The sequence below is a fragment of the Lagenorhynchus albirostris genome, chromosome 2, assembly GCF_949774975.1.
Source record: "Lagenorhynchus albirostris chromosome 2, mLagAlb1.1, whole genome shotgun sequence".
NCBI classification, from domain to species: Eukaryota; Metazoa; Chordata; class Mammalia; order Artiodactyla; family Delphinidae; genus Lagenorhynchus; species Lagenorhynchus albirostris.
In genome coordinates, this window is record NC_083096.1 from 169,268,535 (window position 1) to 169,280,585 (window position 12,051).

Here is a 12,051-nt window from a genome sequence, read left to right on the forward strand (position 1 = left end):
TACAAGGAATTCCCATATACTCTTTTTTAAAAAATCTCTATGTGATGGGTTTATTCAGTCAGCTACTTTCATTTTCTTCTTTTTAAAATGAGGTATAATTGACATATTGTATTAGTTTCAGGTGTACAATATAACGATTCAGTAAGTCTAGTTAACATCCATCACCACACAGTTGCAAACATTTTTTTCTTGTGGTGAGAACTTTCAAGATCTACTTTCTTAGCAACTTTCAAATATGCAATACAGTATTATTAACTGTGGTCACTACGCTGTACATCACCTCCTCATGACGTATTTATTTTATCACTGGAAGTTGGTACTTGGTGACCCCTTCACGCATTTTGCCCAGCCCCCATCCCTGCTCTGCCTCTGGCACCACCAGTTTGTTCTCTGAATATATGAGTTCAGTTTTTCCTGTGAAGAATTGCCGTATACTCTTTACCTAGATTCACCAGCTGTTTACATTTTAACCCATTTGACTTATCAATTTCTCTCTCTCCTTTCTCTCTCACTCTCTCTCTCCCTTAATACACACACGTGTACACACACACACACACTTCTGTCTAAACCATTTGTGTCCACGTGGCTTTCATTACACCTTTCACACTGAACTGTGATGCCTGTCTCCCCCACCCCACTCCCCCATCCCTAAACCTTGAACTCTTCCAAGGCAAGGGTAATGTCTCATTTACCAGTTTCCCAGCGCGTGGCAGAGCCTGGCATGGAGGAGACAGTCAAGGGGTGTCATCCAGTGGCAGAGAGCAAGTCGGGGCAAGGACTCAAGGGGCAGAAGAGGGGAGGCATGGGTCAGTGTGGCCTGATGCAGGTGAGGGACCCCGTCAAGAAGTGCTTTCCTCACCTGTGTTTGCACCAGGAACCAGAGAGGGGGCCCAGCCCCGGCTCATCAAGTTCAGGGAGATGCTGAGAATCCTACCAGGCTTGGCTGGAACCTGCTGTGGACTAAAGTCCAAGTGACATGGTCAAGCATCCAGTCTCCTCGGGGCTGAGTCAGGGCATGCACTCGCCAAGCCAGCCACATGCGAGGGAAGGGCAGTCGTGTCTGGAGGAGTCTGAACTCTTCCCATTCGTCCATCCCCTCGCTTTTGCATTTTTTGTTTTCTTCCCTAGTAAAATTCCTCCTGGAAAAGTCTCAATTTATCTCCACTGAACAAGAGACGGGACTTGTCCCTCCCGAGGCCACAGTACCGCTCTTGGGGGGTCCAGGGTTGATGAGGCCATGCAGGGAGAGCACGGGCAGCATGACCTTGGGGGAGGGACCTCACTCCTCCGAGCCTCGGTCTCCTCACCTGTCAGGAGGACCTGCACGTGTGCTTACCTCATAGGGGCATCACCATTTAGGGTGGACCTTGACCCCAGAAAAGCCATCCGTGTTCACCAGCTGCTGTGATTTGGGGCAGCAGCCGGCTGGGCAGGCCTTTCTCACAGCCCCCAGGTTTAGGGGTTGGGGGGCTAGGCCAGTGCCCGCATTCATGGGCTGCCTGGCTGGGGTCCTGACCTCAGACCTGGAAAGGTAATAGCTCACAGATCCCTCCAGGAGCCAGGCCATACTTGGAGGAGCAAAGGAGCCCCATTTGCTGAGGGCCTCCTTGGTGCCGCCTTGCATCCGACCGCCCTCACGACAAGTCCGAGTGTGTAGTATTGTCCCCACGTTACAGCTGAGATAGGAGGCCCAGCAGAGAGTGTGATGCACCTAGATCCGGGGCCTGACGGCTCTTGGCATGAGTTCCCGGGCAAGGTCCATCCCCTGTCCTAGCCTCAGCGTCCTCCTCCCTGGATGGGGGGTGGTGGGGCCACCCCAGGCCCCAGCTCCTGGACTTCCCATCAGGGTTCAAAGATGATGTCTCCAAAGACCTGCCTGGCTCCCAGGGCACCTGGGGGTGGGAGCAGCTCTCTTACGGCCAGCACTGCCCGAGGCCGTACAGCTCCAACCCGCACCCCCTCCCCTCCCAGGCAGTGGAGACCCCCTGCTCCTGGCCTACAGAGGCAAGACTGACGGTGACATAATGGTGACTGGTGAGGACATGTGTAAGTCAGGGCCAAACTGTGCTCTAGGCTGAGAATCTGCCAGAAATTTGGTGAAGGTGGCATCGGGGGCAGCCAGGAATGGGGCAGCCGGTGGTTCTTGGCCGAGCAGGCGTGCAGGGCCAGACGTGGGATGATGGCCTCTGTGCGGTTCGGTCACTGCTTAATCCCTGTGCCTGGGGCAGCACCTGCACGAGGTAGGTGACTGATAAGTATTCGTGGAATGAACGACGAGGGTTTGAGGGTGGGAGGGAGAGGCCAGGGAGTCTGGCGGAAGTTCGGTGTGGCCGTGAGCAGGATGTGCTGGGGTCTCGGGGCGGGCAGGCCCGAGCAGCACGGGGAGAGGCGTGGAAGGCAGTGCAGATGCCTCTGCGCCTGCTTCCCTCCATCTGTAGACAACGCCGAGCCTTCCCCTGCCTTCTCACACCTTGCTCTGCGAGCTTGATGGTGTCCCTGTCCCGAGAGGGGACCCCACGAGCCCTGCGGCCCCTCTGGGCTCTGACTGCCATGTCGGGAGGCGATGTGGTGCACTGGTCGTAGCCGAGTGAGGATTCAGCCCAGGCTGTGTTTGCAGTCCCCGCGTGTCTAACCTCAGGGCACCTGACTGACGGGAACTTCAGGCTGGATCTAAGAAGTAGATGCTTTTCAGTCCTGGGCTATGACTCCCTAACACCCGTGCTCTCACCTTTGTCTTCGATGTTGGCATCACTTTGGACCCAATGAGGGTGACAACATGCCTTTCTTCTGGGGACCTTTCGGGCCAGCTTCTGGTGCCATCCGATACATCACAGGAGGTCTGGGGAGGGGTTACCCCAGAGACACTTTGCACTGGGGGTTCCTTGAGGACAGACTCACCTCCATCTCCCTCATGCTGGCATAGGGCCTGGCTCACAGCAGGTGGCTAATAAACGTCTGGTGAGGGAGGAGGTGTCTCTGCACTAAGGAAGCTTTTAGCCCAATGGCAAATATGTGGACACGTGGCCCTCGGGGTAAGTGCCCTACCGGTATTTGTTAGCGAATGAATAAAATGGCATTAATCACCCAACAATAACATTCACAGTAGCTACTATGTCTCAAGCTCCTACTCCAGGCCAGGGGCTAAGCACTTCCCATGTTTTACATCATTAGATTTCCATACCCACCTGAAGAGGTCAGAACTATTGTCAGCCCCATTCTATGGACATAACAACTGAAATCACACGTTTAGGAAGTGGCAGAACCAGGACTAGATCTCAGGCCCGCCAGGCTGAGCATCCACGCTCCTCCCGATACCCACCTCTGTCTCCAGGGAGCTGGGAAAGGCCTGTTCTTGCCAGCTCTGTACTGGGCTCGAGGGGGGCAGAGGAGGTGGTGAGGGACAGCGTGGCCCCTGGAGCTTCCAGTCTGGCTGCAGACAAGCACACAAGACACTTAGAAGATGAAACAGTCTGAGTCCAACTCTGACTGCGCAGGGAGGGCAAGCCAGGCCAGCCAGAGCACCTGGGCTCCCAGGAATCCATGATGGTAGGAGGGATGCGCAGAAGTACCAGGGCCTGGCCTGCTGGGCCAGTGTTACTTTCCCCCTGTTAGAACCGGGAAAGGTCACTACACTAGTAAGAGTCTTAACACGGCTTTGTCCAGCTCCAAAGCCTTTACTCTTTCCCCTGCCCTATATTGTCTCTTAAATCCAAAGAGGCTTCCTGGAGGTGGTTTCAAGAAAAGGTGAGCCTTTGCAGACAAGAGAGCAAAGGAAATTGGAAAGGCAGGCTGGGGGGGCAGGGATGGGGAGATGACAAGGGCAGTGCCTTTCTCAGAGGGCCGTGCCTCTCCTGCCCCACCTCCGGAGGACTCCCGCTGGGTCTGCTTTGGAAACATGTAAGTTATGCTCGGAATGACACTGCCATCAGGACACCTGCCTGATGCCCCGGGGATCCCCACGCCCGTGGCTTCCTTTCTAGCCCAACTCAGCCTCATCTGTTTCTCCTCCAAACACTCCTTCCTGCTCAAATGTCCTTCCATCCAGCATCTGGGGAGACAGCGCATGTGATGTGCTCAGAAGAGCACTGGCCTCGAGTCAGGCAGGCCGCGGTTCCAATTCCCTCTTGGCCACCGACTGGCTGAGGGACCCCAGACAAGCCCCCGAGCCTCACTTTTTCCTCCACAGAGCAGAGCTGGAGAGAGCTGGTTGCTCAGGTCGCCATGAGCTCATGGAAAGGCCCTGGCACATCGCAGGCCCTCAGAAAGGGTAGTTATCACTGGATCCCCAGGACAACTCTGAATTCCCGGCCCCAGGCAGCCTTAGCACCTTGGAAAAGATGGCAGTGACGTGGGACCTAGAGGACGCTCAGGATTTAGACCAATGGAGCCAGGGAAGAAGAAAGAGCAGGAAGAAAGGAGTTGGGTGTGGAATGGGGCAAATGGCATTATGGAAAAGGCAGAAGGCTGTAGGGCAGCTGCTAGCACCTTCGAGAGCTCTGCCTTTCCCTCGGCCGGCTCTGCTGTCCCAGGAGGACAAAGTCCTCCCCCTGCAGCTGGAACAGGCAAACCCCCAGACCAGGGAGCAGTTATCGACCAGGTCGCTGGGGAACTCCCCTCTGCCACCCTCACAGCCACACCACAATCCTTTTTCTGTGTCTCAGCGGTCTCTGCCAGGCGCCCCACTGGTGAGCAAGGCTCCAGCCGGGCAGAGGGGATGAGCCAGGAGGGGCCACAGCCCTGGAGTCAAGGGATCGGGACCCAGGGCCAGTCATAAAAGGCTGGAGGAAATGCTGCCATCGGCTCTCGGGACACAGTGGCTCAGCCACATTCTTCAGGCCTTCTGGGGCCTCCTGTGCTGAGCACAGGCCCACTGCTCACCATCCCCCAGTGAAGAACCCACAAAAGGAACTGGACATGTCCCACAGCTCGTGGCTTCACACATGGAGGTGGCAAGAGATGGGCTGTATATTCCTGGGGGTTCCAGGCTCTGGGCTCCAGGCGGCAGGATCATGTCAAGGTTGAAACTCTGGAGCTAGGCTGCCTGAGTCCGAATTCTGGCTCTACCACTTCCTGGCTGGGTGTCCTTGGACAGGTGTTCACGGCTCAGTGCCTCAGTTTCCTTATCTGTAAAATGGGGAGTAAAAGTGTCTACTTCGCAGGGGTGTTGTGAAGAGTATATAAATTATGTCAAGTGCTCAGACAATGCCCAGCACGGAGTGAGCTCTCTCTAAGCTTTAGCTCGTCTTATTATCTTCCTTCCAGAACCTCTTCCTTCAAGCCCAAGTGGAGAGAACTATAGCGCCCTTGTTCCCGAGGCCAGGAGAAGGGGGCCTGTAGTCCTGGCAGATGGGTGTTGGTTGGGGATGAGGCAGGGGTCTCCCTGAGCCACCTCACAGGGAGCCCTGCACCCAAGGCTGCTAGCGCTCAGGGGAGGAGGTGGGCCGAGAGCTTGGGGCAGGCCAGGGGCTGCCTGAGGGCCCAGAGAAGCAGAGCAGAAAGGAACATGCCAGGCCAGGAGCTGGGGCCACCCTGCCAGTCCCATCCACCCTACTATCTCCTGCTTTCCCTTCCCCCTTGGTCTTTGGGGCAAAGATTTGTGCTGGTTCAGGCCTGGAAATACCAGAAATACCAGAAACTAAAGTCGTCTCTCTTTGGGCGGCCACAGCGCAAAACCAACCAACATGATCCTGCTATTAACCTCGATTAACTTGGAGAGGATTCCATCTCAGGCTGTCGAGGCCCCCGTGGCTCCAGCCAGGCCCCCTCATGCCGGCCCAGAGCGTCCAGGCCAGGGCAGAGGGTGGGCCGTAGAAAGTGGGTGGCGAGCAGTATCCCCAGCTCAAGGGCCGAACCGAGAACAGGGCGTCCTGGGCCATGGGGGCCTGAGCTGCCCCCAACCCCAGCGCTCGGCCTCCACTGCCTGTCCACAGACACGGGCACAGAGGAGGTGATTGTTTCTGTCTGACCACGGCGACTGCTCCCCAGGGCAGCCGAGAGCACCGGCCTGGGTGTCACAGAGGTAATTGCCAACCACGAGGCCAAAGCCTCCCCCCTTTGCTCCTGTGGACACAGACACTCCAGCAAGAGACAGAAGGACAGTCACGGGCACACAGAGGCCCTCACAGGGCCCAGAGAGGAGCAGGGCCCGTCTGGTCACACACCCAGCCAGCCGTGTGCACACGCACCACACACACACACACACGCAACACACACAAAGACACTCCCTCCCACCACCCACACCCCCAGAAAGGGTCTACATAGCAGCTACACCCCCTGAGGCACAGTTCCTAGGAGGATAAAAACACCCATTCAGGCAAGAGACAGGGCAGCCACCAACACAGAACCACCAAGAAGTCATGGGGCGGAAGGGAAAGACAGGCAGCAGAGGCGGGCAGACCAGAGTTTGAGTCCTGGTTCTATCACTTGCTGACTGGACGACTGCGACCCACTTCCCCTCCCCAAACCCGCACTGTGCCATCTGTGAACTGGGCACAGATAAAGCTTCCGATGGTAGAGGGCATCCCCTCTTCAGCAGTGATCCTGGTAAGCGGTGGGGCCATTGTCATTACGGTTTACTCTTAGAGGTATAAGGAAGCAAGGTGGTCTCAGAAATAGGCCCAGCCTCAGCAGGAAGGGCTGGGGCAGGTTCCTCGGGCGGGGGACCCCATCAGAGCCTAGAGGGGCCAGCTGGGGAATAGGCACAAAAAGAGCTGGGTTGACAGGCCAGCCTGCTACTTCTGTAGCCTTGGTAAGTTAATTCACCTCTCCCATGCCTGTCTTGTCTCTCATAAAATGACGTTAACATCACTAACCTCCCGGAGAGGTTGTGAGAACAGTAACTGACAGTGCTCAGAGCACTGAAGCTGGACCATCTGGCTGCTGAACCACATGCTGTGTGGCCTGGGACAAGTTGGCTAATCCCTCTGAAAGCGGGGATAATAATTATACTCACCTGACGGGTGCGGGGAGGATAAATGACCAGCACACGTGAAGGCCGCAGGGCAGTGTCCGGCGTGTGTAAGTATGTTGGCCATTGGTGGGTAAGAATAAGCAGCAGCTCGGCGTGACTCCTGTCCCACGGGAATCAGCCTGCCTTGCTCTCTCCCTGGGCCTCCGTCGTTCAGGAGTCCCATCTACGCCTCTCCTCTAAAAGGGAGGGTGCGGGGAGGAGCACTGGGACCCAGCCCTGCCCTCCCTCTGCCTCCCTCCCACAGGGACTCGGGAGGCGGCCTTCGTGTACGCCATCTCTTCGGCAGGTGTGGCCTTTGCGGTGACGCGGGCGTGCAGCAGTGGGGAGCTGGAAAAGTGCGGCTGTGACCGGACGGTACACGGGGTCAGCCCACAGGGTAAGTGCGGGCGGTGGGGAGGGCATGCGTGGCAGGGGCAGGGGCCGGGGCCCAGGCCCTCACTCACCCGCGGACCCCGCATGCCCACCCCACCCAGGCTTCCAGTGGTCGGGATGCTCGGACAACATCGCCTACGGCGTGGCCTTCTCACAGTCATTTGTGGACGTGCGGGAGAGGAGCAAGGGGGCCTCGTCCAGCCGGGCCCTCATGAACCTCCACAACAACGAGGCCGGCAGGAAGGTAGTGCGCACGGCCCCAGCACCCTCACGGCCGGCCGGGAAAGGGCGGGCTCGGCAACGTCCCCAGACGCTCTCCCCCGCCCACCTGCCCCTCAGAAAACACTTGTTGGGCTCTGGCCGGTACCAGGCACCTCCTATGGGGCGGGGGGCACGGGGAGGGAGCGGACAGGTAAGCGGGCGTCACAGAACAGTGTGAGCGGCCCCCAGTGTAGCATACACGTCCCCCAACACGCCCCCGCCCACACATATATGTGCACACAGGTGTGTCTCCATCCCTTTGTCACGCACACACCCCCCAATAAGTAGCAGGGTTAGGATTTCTCCGTGTCACTGCGAAGACCGTGTGCTTAACTACAATACCATCTGCTATCTCAGTACCTACTCTTCAAGGTTCCTGTGCAGGTTCAATGCAGCCATCTTCTTCCCCAACACGTCACTTTTCACTGTTTCGTATGACACTGCCCTTTAACATGTCTCTCCTCCATCAACTCCGAGTGCCCCAAGGGCAAGGACAGTATCTTTGTTCCCAACACAGCTTACCAGGCCACCGTGGCATACAGCAGGAGCTTAATACAGAGGAAGCATGACCGTACATCTTTCTCCGATTCTGCGCCATGCCCCCGTCCCTGCCCCCGCTCATCCGCCCCCCCCAGCCGCCCCTCCCCGGCCTCCCCTGACATCTCCTGATGGCCCCTCTCCCCTCCCCGCCCCCCGCAGGCTATCCTGACTCACATGCGGGTGGAATGCAAGTGCCACGGGGTGTCAGGCTCCTGCGAGGTAAAGACGTGCTGGCGAGCCGTGCCGCCCTTCCGCCAGGTGGGCCACGCGCTGAAGGAGAAGTTTGACGGCGCCACGGAGGTGGAGCCACGCCGTGTGGGCTCCTCCAGGGCGCTGGTGCCGCGCAATGCGCAGTTCAAGCCGCACACAGATGAGGACCTGGTGTACTTGGAGCCCAGCCCGGACTTCTGCGAGCAGGACATGCGCAGCGGTGTGCTGGGCACGAGGGGCCGCACGTGCAACAAGACGTCCAAGGCCATCGACGGCTGCGAGCTGCTGTGCTGCGGCCGCGGCTTCCACACAGCACAGGTAGAGCTGGCCGAGCGCTGCAGCTGCAAATTCCACTGGTGCTGCTTCGTCAAGTGCCGGCAGTGCCAGCGGCTCGTGGAGCTGCACACGTGCCGGTGACCGCCGCCCAGCCCTGTGCCCAGCAACCACCTAGTGGCCCAGGGAAGGCCGATAATTTAAACAGTCCCGCACCACCCACCCCAAAAGATACTGGTTGTATTTTTTGTTTTGGTTTGGTTTTTGGGTCCTCATGTTATTTATTGCTGGAACCAGGCAGGCGACCCCAAGGGCACCAACTGGGGCCTCCCTGAAGCCTGGGCCTTTGTGGCTGCCACTGACCAAAGGGACTTTGCTCATGCCTCTGGCTGCCCACATGTGGCCACTGCCGACCACTCACTTGTTATCTGTACGTTTTTCCACTTGCAGACTTAAGGTGGGTAACGAAGTGTCGCAGCCACATGCCTACTGACCCTGCCATCTAGGGAAAGGGGCAGCCCTATGGCAGGGGATGGTGCCAGCCTGATGGCAGTTGCACCCCACACTTACACACGGACCCCGGGCAGCTTCAGCCTGGTAGCTTTGTCTCTCAAGCCCCGTGGAAAAGGAATGGGCAGACACCAGGTCCAGGGCAGAAGGTTGATTTCAGGCCTCCATGAGCAGCCGGAGGTTCAGTCTCTGTGGAACCCTCCAGGCAAGAACAGCAGATGAGGTGAGAGCCAGTGAAGGCTGCAGTGCCCCCACCCCTAGCCCAGCCGCCAGGCCTCCCCTCAGAGAGGGGGACCCTCACTCCCTGGTCCCTCCCAGGCAGGAATACGGCTGCGTCCTGGATCAGAGACCCCAGCTGGGCCTTCACAGTGACGCCGTGAGCGTCGCTCCACGGTGCTGCTCCTCTGTGAAACTAAGAATGGAAACGCCACACGCACACAGGAGAGGGCCACGTGAAAAAGCCATCTCCCAACTTTTACTTCACTCCCTTAACCGAATCTATTGAGCAAATACTGTTCTAGGCCCTGTACTGGGCCATCTCACTGGATGACCACAGCAATCCTGGGAGGCCAACAAGACAGGGATGCATGCCTGTGCCCATTTTACAGGAGAAAGGGCAAGGCTCAGCTGGGTCCCAGAGCCAGTAGAGGCAGAGGCAGAGCCAGAAGAGCCCCCCAGCCAAGGCTCCTCCTGGACTCCTGTACCCAGAGGCCCAGAAGCTGTAGGTCCCCCTGGGTCTGAGCCTCAGGGATGGGGCTCTGGCTGGAGGAAAAGGGGCTGGGAAGCAGCAGGAGCCACAGACCACAGGCGGAGCCAGAGCCCACTTGGTTCCCAAGGGAGGGCAGAGCAGGCTCTGAGGGAAGAGGTGGACAGTGGGAAGGCTGACGAAGTGAGGTCTCAGCAGCGGAGGGTACCGAGGGTACTGAAGCAGAGCCCCCAGAGCCAGCACCAGCAGCCCGGGCCTGGCCCTGTGCACCAGCCAAACCATCAGGAGCCCAGCCCAAACTTCTGTGCGCAGGACCTGCACACAGCAAGCCCTGGCCTGACCCAACTGCTTCTCAGGTGGGCTCCCAACCACCGGAGGACCTCACTCTCAGCCCTCTCTCCAGGCTGCACCCACCCCGGGGCTTTCAGCTCCTGGTTTGAGGTCTTAAGCTCCAGGCTCCAGGTTCTCAGACTCCAAGTTCTCGGCTCCAGGGTTCAGCGTCTGAATTCAAGGTCCCAGATCCAGAATACGGGCTCCAGCCTGTAGACGCTCTCCCCCAGGCCTTGCGGTTTGTGCCTCCTGGTGTTGGCTCCCTCACGAAGACAGGGTCAACACCCTCGGCCCCCAGCCAAGCTCTCTGCTCATGTCCATCCAAGAAGAAGGCCAAAACCAAGTGAGAGGCTGGACCCACATTCAAATGTGGGGATAATCTCGGGGCAGGCGGGCTCTGATGTGGATGAAAGCTGAGCCGACTGTGTCCCCACAGCTGCCCAGCTGGGCTCACTGCTCCTCTGGCGGGCTCTGTTCAGCTGTCTGCTCAGAGCCAGGCAAAATACTATCCCTCACTGGCAGAGGCCCGACCCACACAAAGGAAGCAGTGGAGACCCCTCCCCCACCCCTAAGTCCTGTCCCCAGAGCCAGGGCACTAGCAGATTCAGGCTGGACGCTGGTGTGATGGGCACTGCCCCAGGAAGAGGAAGGATCTGCGCTTATTCATAGGCCTCACCTTTCCACCTACCAGGGGGCCCCTCAAAGCTCATCCTCCCGGCGTTCTGAAGGGTGTAGCCTCGGTGAAGCAGACTAGATTCTAGGAACCTCTGCCCAGCCCTACCACCACTGCCACCAGCACCCCAAAGGCCAAAGGGATCCACAGCTGCAGGAAAAAGGAGCTTCCTTGGACACACCCAGCTCTAAACTGTCCAGCAGAACAGTTTAAAGAGGAACCAGCACAGGACTGACACAGCCACGCATCCTGGAAGCTGGCCAGAGGGTTCAAGCCCTGCCCGAAACCCTCTCCACTGGTCTTACCGCAAGGCAAAGGTGCCCTCGGAGGCCTTGGGCTGGACAAGCCCCAGCTCTGGATGCTGCTACCCCCTCTGCTGCCCCCACCTCGCCCAGATTTTTATACTAGGCTCCTTGCCTTTGTGACATCCCCATGAAATAGTCTGGTGCACGATAAAATGATTATTTCTTTATCTTGCAATTGTGGCAGTGACTTTTTTGTAGAAGAGGGAGAAGAGCGACTTGGGGAAGGACATGGGAAAAGCAGATAAACATTATCAAATTCTAGAAATGGGGACACCCTTTGACCCCTCTCCTTCTGAATATCTAGTTTGAATTCACCTTTAACACCCAGAGGCTGTATCCGCATTTCACTGAGCCATGCATGATCAGCTGTTCAAACCTTGGCCTAATCCAAGGTCTCAGAACGCTTCCTGGGCATTGATTTGGAAAGGAGGGGCAGATACGATGACAGAGGAGGGTGTGGTAAAGTGGATGTCGATTGAGGAAGTGGGGGACAAATAGAAAAGAGTTTAGTTCCTGCCCAAGGACACAAGGATTCAAGGCCTGTGACTAAAAGTAAACTCCAAGATTGGAGCCCAGTCAGAATGAGGAGTCTGGATGGAAAACTCCATATAACTCAAGTCACAGCTGCTGGGGAGACCCAAAGTGGCTTCTCAGGAACCTCAGTCTAGTGGAATGAAGTCCTCAGCCTTACCAAGGGGGCCATGGTCCCACACCCACACTCCGCCCCTACTGCAGTAAACCCACACCAGCCTGGGAACAGTTAGGCTACTATGTGCTTGGCTTTCCAAAAATTTAATGGGGTGTAAAAGGGCCAAAGCAAAGTGCTTTCAGGATAGCAGTGGTACACACAAATTTGTGAAGCATTGGGGAAGGGATGGGGTCTAGAGCATGGGAGGATAGA

General features: G+C 57.5%; 1 protein-coding gene across 5 annotated transcripts in view; it reads left to right on the forward strand.

Annotated features, from left to right (window-relative positions):
- The window catches only part of WNT4 (Wnt family member 4), a 28,276-nt gene extending 16,959 nt beyond the window's left edge, over positions 1 to 11,317 (forward strand). For 3 of the 5 annotated variants that reach the window (XM_060141168.1, XM_060141165.1, XM_060141167.1), the window contains 3 exons: positions 7,215 to 7,346; positions 7,444 to 7,586; positions 8,303 to 11,317. In XM_060141168.1, coding sequence (XP_059997151.1) covers positions 7,215 to 7,346; positions 7,444 to 7,586; positions 8,303 to 8,770 — 743 coding nt within the window. In that variant the 3' untranslated portion in view covers positions 8,771 to 11,317. The other 2 variants (XM_060141166.1, XM_060141170.1) reach the window with 2 other exon arrangements.
- Positions 11,318 to 12,051: the final 734 nt, after the last annotated feature.